At 39.7% G+C, this 19,718-nt stretch overlaps 1 protein-coding gene across 37 annotated transcripts in view; it reads right to left on the reverse strand.

Annotated features, from left to right (window-relative positions):
- The window catches only part of SOX5 (SRY-box transcription factor 5), a 1,100,902-nt gene that overhangs the window by 10,756 nt on the left and 1,070,428 nt on the right, over positions 1–19,718 (reverse strand). For all 37 annotated transcript variants that reach the window (XM_070049491.1, XM_051850857.2, XM_070049490.1 and 34 more), the window contains 2 exons: positions 8,382–8,490; positions 5,327–5,500 (listed from right to left, as the gene is read on the reverse strand). In XM_070049491.1, the coding sequence (XP_069905592.1) occupies positions 5,327–5,500; positions 8,382–8,490 (283 nt within the window). The remainder of the gene's footprint in view (positions 1–5,326; positions 5,501–8,381; positions 8,491–19,718) is intronic.

Below are 19,718 nucleotides of genomic sequence, written 5' to 3' on the forward strand. Positions count from 1 at the left end.
TAGGCGGAGGATTAGCCTAGTGAGCCGCGGCGCCGGCCCAGTTGTTGAATATTTTTATATGGGAGTATGCAATTTATTGCAAAAGTTCTTATATCACATACTTGCATTCTCCACAAATGTTTTTAAGTTTTTACAGCAGTAATTATAGTTAAAATTTCTTTCCTTAGAGATTAATTATAGTTCAAATTATAATACTAAGGCACATAGACTGAGTACCTACTGTGTGCTATATACTGTACTAAAAGTTCTATCCATGTTGTGTCATTTCTATCTTTCACAACAGTCCGGTATGAGAGCATTTATACTTATTGTCATAGATAAAAAATTTGAGGTTCGACTAGGTAAAGTAACTTACCAAACAAACATCATATAACTATTAAACTGCAGATCTGTAACTCAAATTCAAGTTGAATGCTACAGTGTATGCCCTTTGAAAATATGGTACATCATCTACCATCTGTGATCTAATGGGAACACTGCATAAGTTGTTTCTCGTGCTGAGTCACTTCAATAACATAACCTAAATTGTTTTTTCCCTTGTTTCCATTGTTCATTTTGGTGTGGATTCAACCAGAATTGAAAAAAAAAGTTTGAAGCTTAACTAAAAATAGTTTATCCTATTTTCCCCTTTAGATGTGGCTTAAAGCTTTGTTTCAGTCTCTATGACTATGTATAGTAGTAAGTGGTAGCAGTAATTGTGTGTTTTTTTAAGATAGAATTTAAAAATGTGAACTGTACTTATTTGTGAGTAACCTGTGCTTATCGGAAAATAATCAGCTCAGCTAGACCCAAAGACCAAAAACTGGGGCTAGGTGGTACCGCTGCCACTGCCTGCCCTCAAGGTCATCTGAGTGAGCTCTTAGAAGCTCTGATTTGGGTCCACTATGCCTATCTGCAAATGTCAAGTGCAAAGAGCTCACCGTTAAGCAGTTACTCCATATAAATGCAGAGAATTCTTTGATCTGAGCTGTTATTCTTATTAAAGTACGCAATGAATGGGGTACATCTCTTCTCTTAGAATTTTTTTTACTACTGGAACAGATGTTACGTAGGTGGGTATATCCATGTAGGTATATCAAGGATTTATGCACATAGATTTCTTTCCCATCCAGACAACAAATAGATTCTATTTACAATAGAACCTCATGTCATACAGCTTAAATAACAAGAGTTTCTTTTCCTTTGTCAAACTTCTATTTAAATAACATTGCCCAGTGTTAAGTTGGTTGGTCAGGTCCTACAATGTGAAACTCTGTATTTGCTCAACATGATTTTTCTAAACGTGCCAGAATATCATCATATTGTTCTCAGGGCATACACCCACACCGAGAAGGTTCTAATACCATGAACTAGATCAATTCTTTTAATGGAATTCTTGCAGGTAGTATACCAGGTTTCTGAACGTCATCGAGAAATGGAAAAGTGAGTTCACTAGAAAACTGACTAGCAAACAGCAATACACTGAAAGATGGAAAAATAATGGCTGACCTAATATAGAATTCACTGGTGTCTTCACACCAAAATTGAACAAAAAAATTGCCAGTGAATTCTTCCTAAATCTAAATGTTCTACAATCTCTAAAATATTATGTTTCTGTGAAGAAAGGAAATGTTTAGGCCTTTGCAGTAATATGCCCTGGGAAGTGAGAACTGTTTGGATATTTCTTGTTATGTTGTATTAATCACTACATATGTGTGTGGTGAACAACAGAGTTGTGATTCCTGAGCCTCCTTGGAATGGGGAGAAATACCCTGGACATCTAATTACACAATTTCCTGTTTTAATGGCAGCTGTGGAAAGTACTGAAGCATTAAGAGGGCACGTGATAAGGAGGTAAGATCTCCTGCAGGTCAGCAAGGCATCACTGCAGAAATGACTCCTCGAGGGACCAGGAAGAGAGAACCATCCTGCGAAGGAAGGATACCGAGGTCAAGGTCTGCAGTGGGAGGAGGCTCAGAGGCATTCAAAGGAGGCTGGGCTGGCTGTAATGCAGAGGAACAAGGGCGCGAGTGTATGAGCAGAAGGAGACGGGATACTCTAAGATGTATCGATTCTCAGGTAAGCTGGCTTCCAAATCTGGCATGAGCAGGGATTACAAAATATTTTAACCCTTGATAATATAATGTCTCTGCTAACATCAATGAACCCTGAACTCCATTCTGAAATATGGTCATATTATCAGTTTTTGTTTTTTTTTTCCCCACAAGTAAGCATTAGGTTATCTGAAACACCAACTGGGGCTAAATGCCTGACTATTCCATTTTCTGATGTGTCAAACAGTGTTTCAGTTTGGTAGCACATCTAATGTCCATTTCTCAATAATGACTTGTGGTTGGCTTAAGCAGTTGATAGGTTTGCTCTTGGTATCAGTGGCTTGGCAATTAATTGTAACCACTGTATACTCCGGCAGTGTAAACCTCATTGTTGGGAAAGCATTTTAGATCTTAGCAAATTATGAGAATATCTACTTGATCTGGGTGTGGCTGGCTGCCTCGCTGGACCTCTGAACAGGGAGGAAGGTCCCTGCTGCCCCGAAAAGGATGGCTTTGCACAGCTCAAGCTAAAGGAGAGAAGCTGGGTATCCCTTCTTATAACAAAAGGGGAAGTTGCGTTCAAAATTACTTGATGCTCAACATAAGGAGGAAAAGGGGTCTTAAAAGTGTTCTTTTCCTTTTCTAAATCTGTCAGTTCACGACCAGGGAGGAGTTGGAGCTGAGCAACGTTGTCATCTCCACGGGGTCTGTAATGAATTTGCACGTTTTACTCAACTACTGTATATCTAATCGGAAAAAGATGTCCCCCATCTCGTGATCCAGCGCCAAACAGTAAAAGGTGATTCCTTATGTTAACAATTTCAGCAGAATGGCTTATTAAAACCAGATTTTAGGGTATTATAAAATGCTTAGAAGCCCTTTAAAATGTCAACTAGGATCCCCAGAGACTACGTAAAATGTCAACCCAGCTCAAGCGCCTGTTTTAAGCAGAATGAATTAGCAGCATGCTGTCAGAGGCTGTTATCCAAAACAATCAGTAAAGAGGAAAACATCAAGCTTTCTTTGTACTTTTATATGAAATGGGCCATTCAGAATGATCTTGTGGATATTTGAAGATCACCTATTTATTTAAAGCTATGACTAAATATTGAGATCCAAAATACTTCCATGGTATTTTTTCCCCAAATACAAATGATCTATCTTTAATCAATATAATTTCATCAAAATGACAAAATTAGGCTGTGCTCTCCTATTGTGATGAAATCATGTGATCATTCTATGGTGTCCTTTCGAGCAGAAAGGACTTCTCTTAGCTGGTCATCTGCTTTCCATACACTTATGCTGCTAACTTTCCTATAACACAAGTTTATGTCATCAAAATTAGTATTTGTCTCATACTGAAGATGAAGATTTAATCAGAAATTATTACTTTTTTCGGTATTAAGACATCTGATTTAGTAATTAATTTGCATTTCTAATTTGGGACTAATAAAAATGAAACCTATTTGCAGTATTTCATTCTTTTCTAGACTGTTCCCAAAAGAGGTAGGCATGCTGCTTTTGTCAGGGTGGGAAATTTAATATGAAACACAAAATACAGTCATGAAAAGGAAAACTAGATCAGAGATGGTGGAGATCTAAAACTACATTTCCTCTTGATCAGTTCCAGCTTTTGATTATGCACACAGATATTTTAAAACCAATATTTGCAAATTCCTATGTAAATCTAATGCGGTGCATCCGCAAACCTTCTGAGCTAGCATTCATCGAAACATCCTGAAATCACCGAGGTGAAAATGGAGACGTAATGACAGTTTTTATTTGTTGGTTTTGCTGTTATTACAGATGGACGTTGTGGACTGGTGGCATCTTTTTCTTTGTTGAGAATATGTGTACAGTTACCGCATATTCTTTTAGATGACTAGTTCTTTAGTGCAAAGAATCAAGATGGATGTTATCATCATAAACTACTAGTGATTCCAAGTGCATTGTATATTTTTAATACAGTCAATCATTTTGGACACAATTTCTTATTACTTAGTAAAACCAAATTGAGGCATTTCTATTATATTTGTATGTTTTAGCTCTTAGAATGAATATTATAAGGTGCGTCACCTGAGTACCAGGCTACTTGAAAATGATCAGGATGACAATGATGATGACGTCAAGAAAATGGCGTCACAGAAACAGAATCTTCCCTTCTCAACTATTCTCTATGGAGTCTCGTGGTAGCCAGGACATTGCGTCTTCAGCCACCTTTCCAGTGCACTTCAGGATCTTTGTATGATGGTGAATGCGCACCATGGTTTCTGTGGAGCTGAAAGCTGTGACGCCAGGGCAATGTTCCTTTTTCGATAATACCGTAAATTCTGAGCCCTCACTGAGTATTACTGAAGCACTGCCGGTACCTAAGGTTACCAGAGCTACACATGTGAAAAGGCACACTCTCCCTCTTCTCTGTTCTCAGAATCTAAACTGCTCTTCAGCCCTGGCCCCAGAACAAACATCCCCACCTCCATCCTCACCCCCACAACATGGCGAATTATGCAGACAAAACTCCTCATCCCTGAGTTACAAAGGATGATGAGATAGGAAGGAAACCTTCACACTGACAATAGCCTCTTCACAATTTATACTGGAAAAGAATAAAAATTATTGGCCAGCACCACGGCTCACTAGGCTAATCCTTCGCCTGCGGCACCGGCACCCCAGGTTCTAGTCCCGGTGGGGGCACCAGATTCTGTCCCGGTTGCTCCTCTTCCAGGCCAGCTCTCTGCTGTGGCCCGGGAGTGCAGTGGAGGATGACCCAAGTCCTTGGCTCTGCACCCCATCGGAGACCAGGAAGAAGCACCTGGCTCCTGGCTTCGGATCGGTGCAGCGCACCGGCCATAGTGGCCATATGGGGAGAGAACCAATGGAAGGAAGACCTTTCTCTCTCTCTCTCTCTCTCACTGTCTAACTCTGCCTGTCAAAAAAAAAAAAAAAAAAAAAAAAAAAAAAAGAATAAAAATGAGTAATACCAATACTTAGTGGCTCATGTCCAAGCACCTTTCTTTTGGTCAGTCTTATTTAAAAATATTTCTAGATGTTTACAGAAGGGAAGACATTAAAATAACTAATGTAGAGACAGGAGACACACAGCTAAATTATATGTAGAAGTGGGGCACGTTTCTCGAGGAATTATTGGAAGCAGCCTGAATGAGGGTGCTTATTTTTTGGACAAGCAGAGAGCATGACTGGCCCGGAGTCCAGATCCAATATCTTTCTACAACTGCAGAAAACAGAACAATGCATTATGCCCATACGTCACCCGCTTCTCGAGAAGTTCTTACCCAGAATCTTGCTGATGTTAGAGTTGTGCATGTCAGGAAAGGCTTGAAGGATTTTCCTGCGCTCGTCTTTAGCCCACACCATGAAGGCATTCATTGGACGCTTTATGTGGGGCTCATTGCTGCCACGCCCCCGGGACTCCCTATAGATTCTTGATTCCGAGACTCCAGCACTGCCTGAAAACAGGGAACATTGCTTCATGTCAGCGGCACAGTCTCTGGCAGCTCGCTTTCTTGCATGACTGTGTTTTGGTCTATTAAAATATCTGAAAACAAAAAGTACTTCCGATAATGGCACTTGCAGTTCCTAAGACAGATGCTTGTTTGTGAGGTTCCTGTGATAAGCCTGGTGGTAGCAAATGCTGTGTTTGTATTTTTAATCCACTTCAATGTCTTCTCCCTTTCTTTTGATGGAATAAGAACTATTTCACTATGTGCCTTCACAAGACACTCGATATATGCTTTTTGATTCAGTATGTAAAGAGAATAGGTTAGAGCCATAGACACCACAGCACTGTGGAAATATTAAGTAGGTGCAGATATTCACAAAATACCGAAATACATATCTCTGTAGCAGAATGAATGCTTACAGAGGAGGCTATGTCTTGTCTGCTTAAAGATGGTCAGAGCACACAGTACTCAGGCCTTTTCCCTCACTCTGTGCTTATGGAACTAAAAACACTACTACAATATTGTCTCTGATGAGCACTGATAGTCTGCCCCTACAAAAAACTGAAAATGGTATGGAAAATAACAAGAGAACTGTTACGTTAGCATGGTTTCTTAAGAAGCCTACAATCACATTTAAGGTGAGAGAAACAATGTGTTCCTCCGAATTTTTTTTCCAAACATTTACAGCTATGCAGAGAGAACCACTGACTGTTATGTTTCAATCAGTAAGATTCACTGACAGCGAAATAACCTGAGAATCACACTGCGACTTTTAGAAAGTGTGGTCACTCACCTAGCCTGACTGGACATCAGTGAATGCCTTCATAGACTACAGAGCTTTCAGGATACTTGAGTTGGGCAAAGAAAATAAGGATTGCCGGGAGAAAATACAGAACACGGCCAGCAGGTTCGCATTACAGAAGAGGGAGCTGTATGTTGGCAGTGTCTACAAATCTTCAAGTCATTGGGGGCTTTCTAGAGTTGTGTACCAACAAAGGTACTATTATTTGAAGGAATAAGAGGAATCAACCCAAATGACCCAGACCAGAAGACCTGGATAGCAGCAAACAAAATACAGAGCCCATCTGATGGAAGAGCTTCTCATCCTGTCTCATTCACAGCATACTCTCCGGTCTGAGCACGAGTGGAAAAATTTTGCACATGAACGTGATTCAATTTAATAAATAACAGCCAGGAAGACTTTGATGTTTTAATGCTGATTATCATGGGTATATTTTTATCATGCCAACAAAACTTAAAATTTATGAAATGTGTTATTACCAGTAATTGTCTCTTTATTGACAAAAATCAGTGCTAATATATGGCAACATCTTTCTAAAATGGGTCTGTAACTAGCAAATGATCATTCGCGCATCTGCTTTTTCTTGTTCTTCCACCTTACAGCAATATTAGCAATAAAATGAACATTATGTGACTTCATCAAACCTAAACAGGCTCTTTGTATTGCACTTAGGCCAGGTTTATCTTAGCCAAGTGAGGTAGAAAATAGAATGAACTGTTGGGAAAATTAGACCATAAAAACAACAAGATTTTTCTTATACAATCAAATAAAATTCAGTTTTGACAGAACTATACTTGTTAAGTATTCAGATTTGGCCTAGACTTTCGGCTAGTATAGACCTGGCCACGAGCAGACAAACTATGAATATTGGGGGAATTCCAGTGGTTGCCCTCTTTTTTTTTTTTTAAGATTTATTTATTTGCAAGGCAGAGTTACAGAGATAGGGAGATGGGGGGGGGGGATGAGGTCCTCGCTCCGCTGGTTTGCTCCCCAGATAGCCACCATAGCAGAGAGCTGGATCAGAAAGGAACCAGCCGGGACTTGAACCAGCGCCCATATAGGATGTCGGCGCTGCAGGCAGGGGCTTTATGCGCTATGCCACAGCACCGGCCCCACCCTCTGTCCTTAAAGTGTGCTTCTTCCTAGTGTGCTGTAGTGCAGTGTTTTCTATATGAAGGGAAATGCCTCTGTAATCTGTCTGAAGGTGAGGGCCATGCCCTCAAAGGAGTTCTTAAAATGGATGCATGTCATCTGATACTAGCTAGGCAGGCTCCCAGATGGGGCACTGTATGAAAGCAACAGCACTTGGTAAATCATCCCTCCTCCCCATTGCTGTTAAAATGAGAATATCAATTGAATTAATTGTCACTGTGGCTGTTTAGAACATTCAGAGACAGCAGCATAGAGAGCAGAAGTCCTGGGTCTGCGAGTTCTGGGTGAGTTGTGAGCAGGACATGGGACAGTGTTGTAGATAATAAAGGAGGGACAGGCTCCAGAATACCAGGGATTATCCTGAAAATCTCCACTGAGCTAAGTGATCTGGTCAGGGTCTGTAAATGGACACTTAAAAATGCGCTGATAGGTAACAATTTCTTGAACACTCCTGTGTTGGGTGCAAGAACTAGAGAAGTGAGAGACAGGGTAGAGGTTGATTAAGAGCATTTAATTTAGAATCATGAGAGAGATATCAAGTCCTGTCTCTGGCACTTGGAGCCCAGGGACCTTGGGGAAAAAATGATTGAAAAACCACTGGTCGGTCTCTTTGCCCGCAATATCCTTATCTCCTAGTTGTGCTAGGGATTACATGAGATGCTTAATGCAGAGCACTCTGTTGTCCTTGACACATGCAAACTGCTGAGTATCTGTGAGTATACAGACACATGCACATTCCTGAAATATATCTGAGCAATTTGCACAGACCAGCCGAATCGTTACTAGCATCGAGATTTATCAGCACACAGTGAAATTTCAGTAATGGTCAGGTGATGGGGTGGCTGTCTTGTCTTCTTTTTGTAGCAGTTTTAATGGACACTACATGGACATGTCTGTACGTTACTGGAATACATGGGAAGAATTGTTACAAACCATCGGAATCTCCACTCATATTGAAATCCATCATTGCATGGCTAAATTTTCCTTCTTCATTCTGTTTCACTGCCAGTTGCTGAGTCAGACTCTCCAGTGTTGTTTTTTCCTTAAAAGAAGAAATGCAGAATGAGAGCTCATTCTAGAAATACCAATTATTTCTAAGACGTTTTTGTCTTGGTCCATATATGTTGCATTCACTTCTGGAGGGGATGGGATGTTGATTTATTCACCGTTGAATGTTCAGCAATTTATACTGAGGTCATTAACGGAAACGAACAGCAGGATATTTGAAGGAACTCTGATTCTTATAGACCTCTATAAAGTCTTGGCATTTGGGCCTGATATATCTTAAGGATAGATGTTGGGATCCTGGGAGACTAACTTCCCAAATCATAAAATGTGCACAGGAAGCAACCTGTTTTACATTTGGAATGCCTGCTTTATTTTTAGCCAGACAGTAGAAGTACCGGAGTGGCATGAGGCCCAGAGGAAAGTCTTCCAATAGTCAGGTGACCAAATGATAGAAACATAACTCACAGGAGTGCCCTCTGGTTGCCATCTCCCTAAATACCATCTGCATTGCTCATGCAAGGGTAATGAAGATGTTTAAATATTCATTGCTAATTGCTTGTCAAATCTCTGTACATCCAATGTGAGTGCCTGCTACTTGGACCACAATTTGATTTGGATTGCTAAGCCAAAATATTGAGTTGGCGAATTATTTGAGATACAAATATACCAAAATTAGATCTGCAAAGACATCAAGTCACTTAAAAAGCATGCAGAGCATGATTTGCATTCATGGAGAACAAGGCATTACAAACCAAATTATGCTCAAGGAAAAATAATGCTTAATCTAAACCACATGGGATCTTAAAATATTTCCAAATTAAGAAGCTGGGTAATTTTAGAAATGGAGAAAGTATGCGTTGAAAGACGGACAACTTCCCATCGAATTCTCCACCACTGTTCTAAGGATGATATGGTTCCAACAGTTTTAAGAACAGCATCTATTGGATTTCATAATATTGCTCAAGTTTTTTTATAATTGTTCACCTCATTTTCTGAGAAACACAGCCATGAACTGTACTAGTGAACCACGCTAAGGAACTGCCTTTTCTACAATATAGTGTTCACTGAAAATAATCAACACTTTTAGGATCATTGTATTACAGGTAAAGGGACTAACTGATGTGCCCACCAAGAATTCATAGGGTATTGAGATTCTTAATACACACACACTTTATCTCTACAAATTCTCTGACAATGCCACAATTGTGCAAGCTAGAGTAAAATTCTCCTAGTCAGTGGCCTTGGAACTCCTGCGCTCCAGTCATCCAAGTCTGTACATGATTTAATACAGAGACATTGTTAACACGCCAATCAACATAAAATCCGGCAGCCAAATGAAACAGAAGATCATTTATATTAACTTCAGCTATAGAATCATATAGCGTTAAAATTGAAATAAGGTATTCACGTGAAAACACAGAATCCGACTCAATTTGTTTTGTGTGTGAAACTGTTGCACAGCTGCTGTATATGTTCTGGATTTCTTTTCCCAAGACAGTATGCTACAGTGTTGCCTGAGCTTAGGGGCACCAAGGACGCTGGCTAGACAGACTCTCCTTACAGTAAATGTGGCTGTCAAAATACAAGACAGGTCCATTAGAAGAAAAAGAAAACAGGAAGTTACATCAACATGATCTGACAGTCCCCAGATCAATGAAGAGTTTACTGTACCCTCTTTGGGTCATGTCCTGGGCATGGACCACCTCTCAAGCTTTGATTTAACGGTACATAGTGCAACAACATTACCTATTTTCTAGGGAGTTTTCCATTCTGAAGTGAAGTCTTTCAAGAATAAAAAAAAAATATCAGACAAAAGTAATTGGAGTAGAACTCACAATCGCTTTTTACAATAAGTTACCCCTAACCATATACCTTGAAAGCACACAGTATTAATAAAATGATTCAGTTAGCTCCCCCAGAGTGGAGTTACATTACTTGCCAGGGGATGCTGGTCAGAAACAGTGGAAGTCAGTAGGGCAAGCTGTACTCTTTCTTATGCTTTTACATGGTGATTTTATGCTCGTTCTCAGACATGTGAAGAGGGAAAAAGGGATATAGTTGGAGGAACAGGAGAATATGTTGGGTGTCTTTAATTAAAACACATTACAGTAGCAGGTAAATCAGATGTTACTATTGTCACATTTTAGAAATACTGGTGGACAATAAATTCAAAAGATATAAAGGGACCAGTGTAAGGAGGAGATAATAACAATTTAATTGGAAAACAATTACCATGTAATTCCATATGAGTATTTAACCTATAGGTAGAGTTCACAAAGTAGTAGATATAAATTTATATTTGGATATGACCCTTGCTAATATATTGAGCCACCAAAACAATGAGGTGGATTTAAGAATAGTTCTTAAACTGAATTCTATCTATCTTAGTATATAGGATTACAAGGAATCAAGCAGATGTTATAAACTACTAATGCTGGTACGCTAGCAAGATTTCTCTCACCCCACTCCTTTTAATCTCACCTGTCCCCAGCCAACCCCCTTCGACAAGAGTTCACCTCTGCACTACCGTGTATACAAATCAACCGTCTGAGATTATATTCCTAGGTTACATATGTCCTTTTCCAAAAGCCTCTTTTGTATGTGCTAATGCTACTGGAGATGGAAAGATTGTAATTCTCAAAATTCTTACAGTTAGTTTTCTAAATAGAGGCAGCTGAGACAAAATGAAAACAGTAGGAAGGGGATAAGTGGAAAGATGTTGAAAATGGGGAACTCTAAAGAAATTAAATTTTTTAAACTAGACGCAGATGTTTTTGGGCACTGGTGACAATTTGTACCAACCTTGTAATCTTAGTTCCAACTGTCTGACAAAAATCATATTACTCAAAACTTTGTACAAATACCACCCCTGTATTATCAGTACTCTAGTACCCAGTGCCTAGGTATTATCAGTACTCTAGAACAGAAATCCACTATAACACTAGCACTTTATTGTGCTCTCGTTACTATGCAAATGCTGATCTGAAACAGGTGAGATGCATAGATCTCTCCCCACCTTCTTTCTATTAGAAAGAGCAGAAGAATCAGAGAGACATAAACACATTTAAAGAAATGCTTGCCACAGTTCCATACTTCTCTGAGTAACCTTAGAATAGAGGGTGAAAGAAGATGAATTACTACAAAGCAGTCGAAGTCAAAGAGTCTTGGGGATTTGTTTACAAGGGCAAACCAGATGACCCTGTTTGCTTTCTATTTGGGATGAAAACTAGCAACTGGATAACAACCAGAATTCCTTTGGAAAGAGGAGTTCTATCTGACTAATCAAGTTCTATACAACTCTGTTGCTTTGCTGAGATCAAGGGGAAAGGTTAGGTTAAGTCTCCTTTTTAGCCGAAAAATCTTCTGCGTCCATGTTGACGTCAACAAAGAGCCCAGAGAATCCTTTCTCATCTGAAGAAGAAAACAGAGTTGCAGCCCATATCACTTCTTGGGCCCAAAAGAATAATTCTTAAGCTCAACATCTAAAGACCTACAATTAATGTATTAATATTCACTTGGGGAATTTGGCAGCTGGCCTTGGGGCTGTGTTGCTTATCCAATGACTTGCATAATGGAAAACAGCATGTGTACCATTTGCACATGACATCGGGCGATGGTAGCAATCAACAAGGACAGCCAAGAAATAGCCAAGGATAAGGGGGCACTTGGTCGATTAGAAGTCGTTACTGTGGATCCATACTTAAGAGCAAAAACCACTTGGAAAGGCAAAGGGACACAGGGATTGATGGGAAGAGGATATACCTAAGATTAGAAAATGATGGTTTTGGTATCATCATGAGCATGATATTTTAACCAAACTCTGTCATATATATTACCCATATTACTTTAGACAAATCAGTTAACACTCTGGATTCCTAGAATCTTAATTTGTTAAGTAGGATTTAAATATATAACAGTCTCATTAGTTTGAAAGTATTAAGAAAGATATGATTTCAATACTGGAACAAAAACTCAATGGATAAAACTGGAAAACCATAAAATCTTCCTCTTAACACAAAAGAATTACATGACTAGTTCAATTTGCATATTACGTCCCTACTATTAAGTCATGATCATTTATTGCCTATGGCCAGGGTAGTAAATGTACATTAAAAAACGGATTTTTATCATCTCTAAAAATTGTTGAGTTTTTCCCCCTATTGTGTATCATCTACTATAATGCATTTAATTTTTAAAAATTTTTTTCTGCATCGTACTCAGGCATAATCAGCAACATTTCCATAATATATATGTGAAATTCAATTTTTCCCTACACTATCAATTTATTTTATACAAAAAAATCTGAAAAATCACTGTGTTTGCAAAGGCTCAAATGGACATCTTGTGCTGATATTTCACACAGCAGTGAAAACAAAAAACACTCAAATTGTACTTTGGAGGAAGTGGCTATTTCCTTAGTTACCTGACCCTAAGTTAAACAGTGCATGAGTACATGGTTCTTGTATTATTCCCTGAAATTAGGATGAGCTGTGCTCCCCACCAGGCGTGTGCACACACACACACACAAAGAGAGATGGGCTGTGGATCAGCTATCATAATGGACATCCCTGAAATAAAGCTCACAAAGCTATAAAACTCATAAAAAGCACATGCATGAAATGACAGAATAGAGTGTGACTGTCAAATGTTGACTCAGGAACAGTTAAACCCCTTCTGGCTGTACTTTTTTATGGTCTCCTACAACACTAATGACATGGCGAAGAAGGAAGAAACAAAAAAGGTTTTCAACCCTCCAATTATGTGAACCTCACAGACCACCAGAGAAGATGAAAGATTATTTATAATGTCAGAACGATTTATCAGTTGGCGATTTTTTTTTCATAAGCTTAAGTAAAATATGAAGTAAAAATGCCTGTGTCCACCCCCCACACTTTCTTGGTTGTCATCTTGCTTACTAATTTCTCTGTATTCTAGAAAATAATCATCCACTACCATAATCTAACAGCAGGAATGGGAGAAGAGGCTTTACTGCAAATTATGTTCGAGTTATCTATGAATAAACACACAGACATACTTTCACACACACACACACACACACACACACACACACACTTCTTCCCTCCCTGCAACTCCAACAAAAGCAACAACAAAAAAGTTGAGGAAATGTTTTCCAAATTTTACCATAGTTAGGTTTGAATTTTTCCATTAGAATGTTAACAGACTCGCTGGTATTCCTGAGTCTAGTGTCCTTGAGAAATATTTTTCCATTCCTTTTTTCCATTAGGGAATCAGAGAGAGATCTGGAATAAGGGTTTGGGATGGTCCAGTAGGTGACCTCTGGTCCAGGGATCTACCAAGTTAGACTTACTCAACCTTGTATTTTTTCTTTCTAAATTCTGAGATTTCCCCTATGAATTAGAATCCACAATTTTGTTCTCCAGTCTGATTTTCTCTTGTCTGCAGTGTAAACTTCTCTTAGGAAATTTCATGGCCAGCTTTAGGAAATCTTTCTTAAAATGTAATTGCAGCTAAACTTCTGAGGAGTTTTGTTTTACCAGGAAATCCAATTCAAAGTGAAATGTAATGCCACACCAAGTTTTCTTGTAAAAAAATAGGAAGTAGAAGACAGAATGGTTCAGAAAGAAGCACAAGTTCTATACGTTCAAGAGTCTTAGCCCAGGTAAATAAATTCTAGAAAATGACTTATAGATAGAACTGAGAAAGCCCTACTAATGACTGTTAAATAATAATGGTTTTAAAGTAGAAGAGGTCAGAAGTTTATAATAGATAACAATTTGATTTTCAAGAATGAAGTGAGAAATTTGAGGAACAATGAATGACATGATCACTAAATGTATATTCCAGAAAAGACAGAAGTGACTGCCACAAAGCAGAGTTAAGAACAGTTAAGAGCATTTTATAGAGGACGTGATAAAAATAAGGCTCCTATAGAATCACTAAGAAAGATAATGCATTATTATACTTACCTTTTATTGCTTTTATCTATAGGATATCGAAACGCAGACCAGGAAAGCTAAATGACCATAGCTGCTCAGATGTGACTCTTTCTGGGATCACCTTCTATCAACAGCATTGTTGTCATAATGGAGGGATCACCCAGATTTGAATGGGGTAAGAAGAGATCACCAATACTGGCTTTACATATCTTAAGAACTTCCGTGTTTAAAAATCTCTATTTGTGAAATAGAGATAAAATCTGGCAACCTATAGTCAAGGGAGGTAGCAGGAATCTCAGGTCCTAAGTTGTCATGTAAAAGATAATAAAGCACCAGAAGAAGAGGTTTCTAATCATCAGAGCTGTCTTCCAGTCAATGAGCTCCCTCAAGATGCAAGACATTTCCCCTCTCTGCAGGGTTCCAAGTCCTGGCCCTATCTATGACTACCTGCCATGCAGCTCTGGGGACTGAAAAGGGTTTCAATGTCAAATGACAACTTTTTCATCTTCTGTCAAAACTGCAAGTCCATTATGTCCATGTCCTACTTGACTGGACTCCATCTAGCAAACTTAAAATACTTGGACAAATGTAATAACACTGCATATTTTCTCTATCTATAAAGGATAATTTCTGCAAAAGTTGCTATCTGAAAAGTTTCAATAAAGCCACTCCATTATAATGGAGAATTCCCTAACCATTGTCTTACTTTCAAGGGAGATAATTCACATTACGACAAACCCCACATTCTGGTTAGTCAGATCTTGTGAGAAGGACATGGCTCAATAATAATCATACTTCACAGATTCAGGTACCTTGTCAAAGTTACAACTCTGAGTTCTAATTCAACAGTACTCATTTATTCTTTGAAACAAACACTGCCATGGGAGGGAAGGCACTGTGGCCTGGATGCACACTGTACAAAAAGGCCACTCAACAGGACGTGTAGGACGCAAACAACTCACAAAGAAAGGACACATGAATACTCGCACCATACCACACTGGCCCTTGGATGCTTGTCACGGAGGAGTGTATGGTGGGGGAATGTATGTCTCTGCATACAAGTGGAGGAACAGAGGCAGGAGAGTAAAAGACCAAAAGGCCCGGGATATCAAATGTCTGCATATATGGTCAGGATTCAACCAATGTCCACAAAAGCCCTGTGTTCCTTCACACCGGGCAGACACACATACTGTGCACAGGGAGTCAACGGAGATAGAGCTACTGTGAGAAAAACAGGAGGCCAACAAAGAAAAATAATAGAATTCACACCCCACACAGGATGTCCGGTGGGTGGGAGAGCTGCACAAACATAAACATGAAAACCGGAATGCTGTCCAATAATAACTGTTCTATAAACAATATGTAACTCAGTCACTGAGCTCCAGGAACATATAGGATTTTTCTCTTCAATTCTTCCTTTTCATGGAATAAAAGCGATAAAATTGTCAGTGTTCTTACAAATGTAGCCTCAGTAGCCAGCAGTTACTTCAATTAAATGAACAGAATTGGACTATTTTAAAAAGTCATGGTTTAGTATAGAAATTGTAGGTTTGACAGGTAGATAGAAACAAGCACATTACGGGTATAGTTCACTGTTCAATTATCCACGGTTGTTTTAGGTGAAGAGAGAAAAAAAGACGGGTGTAGATATTTATTAAAAGCCTATTTGAATAAGCAGCTGAACCATCAGCACGTATTTTCTCAGAGCTGCGTGGAGAAGCAAAGTAAGTAAGATTGAAGATACTGTTTTTGTTTCTCTAGTCCATTCTCTACTGAAGGGGCTGAAAGGGGACAAAGGATTGGGAGGAAGAGAACAAAAACAGGAAAAACAAAGAATTAGAAAAATGCAATACACATTGTGGAGATGTTGCTTCTGTCATGAGATTTTCATGATAAAGACTCAAAAAATGCTAAAGAATACACCTGACCAGTGCTGGGGCCCAGGGTAACTCCCTCGCTGACTTTAAGCCAAAAGACCTGGGTTCAAAAACTGATCTACTACTTGAATCTCTCTAATTTTGTCAAATCTCAAAGTTTTTTTTTTTTTTTTTGTAACTTTTCAACAAAGAATACTGTTCTAGTTACATTATGCACTGAGATTGAATGTGATGTAAAAACCCTGACAATTGTACAATACAAAATACATATTAACACCCAGTATTACTCCTGTGATTCACAGGCATAGCATGTCTTTCTCATTTGGAAAAGAAGGAAGACCCTTTGAGTTACATGCTAAATCCAAAATCATTTCCTGGAGTTGGTGTGGCAGGTAAAGCCGCCACGTGAGATGCCAACAGCTCATATGGGTTCATGCCCTGGCTGCTTCAGATCTAATCCAGTTGCCTGCTAATTAGCTTGGGAAAGTAAGAGAAGATGGCTCATGTCCCTGGGGCTCTGCCACCCATGTGGGAGACCCAAATGAAACTCCCTGGCTTCTGGCTTCAACTTGGCCTTGTGCTGGCTTTTGCATCTATGTGAGGAGTGAACTAGCAGACAGAGGGGATCTCTCTGTCTCTTCCTCTCTCTAACTCTGACTTTCAAATAGATAAAACTTTTTTTTGAAGAAGCAACAATTTTCCTTATAATTTTAATCCATATTAATAAACACAGTTTTCAACAAATGGCAGTAGGGAATGTGGCACATCTAAATAAAAGAGGCAGAATGAAAAAGCTACTTCTCTGTTTTAGTATCTTCAACGGAGAAGGGTCTTAACGGTGCTCACTTGATTCTGAGGAGGGGGCAGGGACTGAGAGTGAGGAAGGAAAGGAGGACCATTCTTGACAGGCCCCAGATTAAAAAAAAAAAAAAAAATGACACTTTGGGTACAATTACAAAAGTCTTACTCATTAGATAATTTAGAAATGTGAGGATCCACATGTAAGCTCACAACCCCATCGCTGTGGCATAGCTACTCTTTGCATTTAGCTGTCTATCCTTGCGCCCTTTTATTTATACACCATGGAAACAATACTTTCAGGAGATCTAGATCGCTTTCTGCAGAGTGTTTCCAAGCTTCCTTTGTCTTCTTGGAATACTATGGTGAGCACACACGTACATCCTTAAATGAATAAACGTTTCGATCATCAGAGAGCCCTGTGGGTGTCTCTCTGAAGGCCCAGTGTGGTTGCCCTTTGAGTCTCGTTTTATTGGACCATCCTGTGCTAACTCCTCTACCAGAATGATGTAAAGAACACAAGACTCTCTGTTTGAAAACATGCACAGCTTTTCTAGGCTTGAAAATTAAACCATAAAAAGTTTACTGAAAAAAAAAAAAACCTTTAAAAAGCTCCTTAAAAACTCACAGCATAATTGCTCCCCACCAAGCGTGGGCACTTGCTAGCTGCAAGTAGTGGCACTGTGACAAATGTAGCAAAACTGAAAGCGGGCTATACTAAGAGAAAGAAAAAGTCTTCCACTGGCCATCTGTGAAAATAAGGCATGTGGCCATTAAATGCAGAGGCTGTAAATATACACAAACTCCATGAAGCAAATGGCAAAAAAGGACTAAACTTCAAGCTCAAACAAATCAAAATGTTTAATGCATAGTTAGCACTGCTGGACGAAAACAGCTCTGATCTTTGCAGTCTGCAAACTCGGCATGGATTTCAATTAAATACCCCCAAAAAGAAAAGAAAGAAAAAAGAAAGAAATGAAAAGACGGAGAAGAAAACCATCTGGAACAAAAGGCTATAGACAGCCTATACTCAATTTCTAGAAACAAACAGCCCCTTTAACCTGCACCAGCCTGTCGAGAATGTCGATTGGAATTATTGAAAGGCTGACATATAGAGTGATGGATGGGTGATGACATAATACCTATTTGCCTTTTTTGTCATGGTCTTTGAAAACTGGCTGCTCTGCGCTGATAATATTCACCCAGGGGCTCTCAGCTCCCCCTCCTGTCCCGTAAGAAGTGCTCTCTAGGTAAGACACTCAGAATTAGGAAGGTTTTATGAATGAAAAACAAAAGGCAAGAAAACCAAAGGATCAAATGGCAACCTGCACATAAAAAGCTGGTCTAGATTTCCTAATAATCGGTTGCTTCGAAAGCGGTTCCCTATCCATTTTATGATTTTCAGAGTGCAGAGATTCAAATAATAAGGGAGCAAACACTCCATTTCAGACTTTGTGTATCTTTTAATTAAAGCCATCGAATAAATAATTGTATGGAAATGTAGAGATTAAAAAATAATATACTCACTTTTGTAAAGAGAAAAATTTGAATTGCTAGTGCTACTTTAATTTCTTCCTAAGCAAATTCTAACCAGAAGATTTAAAAGATTCAGAAAACATTTTGCGCATGCGTGCGCGCAAGCGCGCGCGCACACACACACGTCCCTGGTGAAGTCTCCCGCTTTCCTGCATCGTTGCAAGGCTCCCCTTGCTTCCTCTGGAAGGATTTACCTAACGTGCCTACCTCTTTTTCTAAGCTTTCCTCTAAGCATTGAAATACCTAGTTCTAACTGGACTTCTCTAGTTGATTTCATCGCAAGGCAATATTTACAAAATCCATCCAGAGCTAATTCCTGGAAGCTTCTTCCACTGCATGGAAAGCGGTGCGTTCCTTCAGATGCACTTTTTCAAAGCCAAACCTGCAATTCCGAATTCCTCACAGGCCTTTTCCTTATCTCGGGGAAGGAGCGTGCGTTAGATAAGGCCAAACTAGACACCCTGTGTCAGTTTCTGAAGAGTTAACACTGCTGGCCCCATCCATCAGATAGGCGGCGAAGCATCGGGAAAGAATGATGGATGTAAAATTATTACAGGGCTGCCATCCGATACACTTACTGCCATTTGTAACTAATGCTGGGAATGACACACTTTTTTTCATTATTAAACATCCACATTAAGTCAACATTGGTCACTGTCATTTCATGTTTGGCACTCTGTTAAAGGGGGGAAAAAAAAGACTTGACAGTGGCAGAAAAGAGGAAGGTGAACTAAAGTTTCTTAGCGCCAGCCAGTGGTAAAATTAACCTTTGTTTACCAATGAGCCTGGGTAGTCTGTGGTGAGGCTTCTTAAGAATGACTGACACGTGGCCGGCGCCGCGGCTCACTAGGCTAATCCTCCGCCTTGCGGCGCCGGCACACCGGGTTCCAGTCCCGGTCAGGGCGCCGGATTCTGTCCCGGTTGCCCCTCTTCCAGGCCAGCTCTCTGCTGTGGCCAGGGAGTGCAGTGGAGGATGGCCCAAGTCCTTGGGCCCTGCACCCCACGGGAGACCAGGAGAAGCACCTGGCTCCTGCCATCGGATCAGCGCGGTGCGCCGGCCGCAGCACACTGGCCGCGGCAGCCATTGGAGGGTGAACCAACAGCAAAAGGAAGACCTTTCTCTCTGTCTCTCT

Source organism: Oryctolagus cuniculus, chromosome 9, assembly GCF_964237555.1.
Source record: "Oryctolagus cuniculus chromosome 9, mOryCun1.1, whole genome shotgun sequence".
Taxonomy (NCBI): domain Eukaryota; kingdom Metazoa; phylum Chordata; class Mammalia; order Lagomorpha; family Leporidae; genus Oryctolagus; species Oryctolagus cuniculus.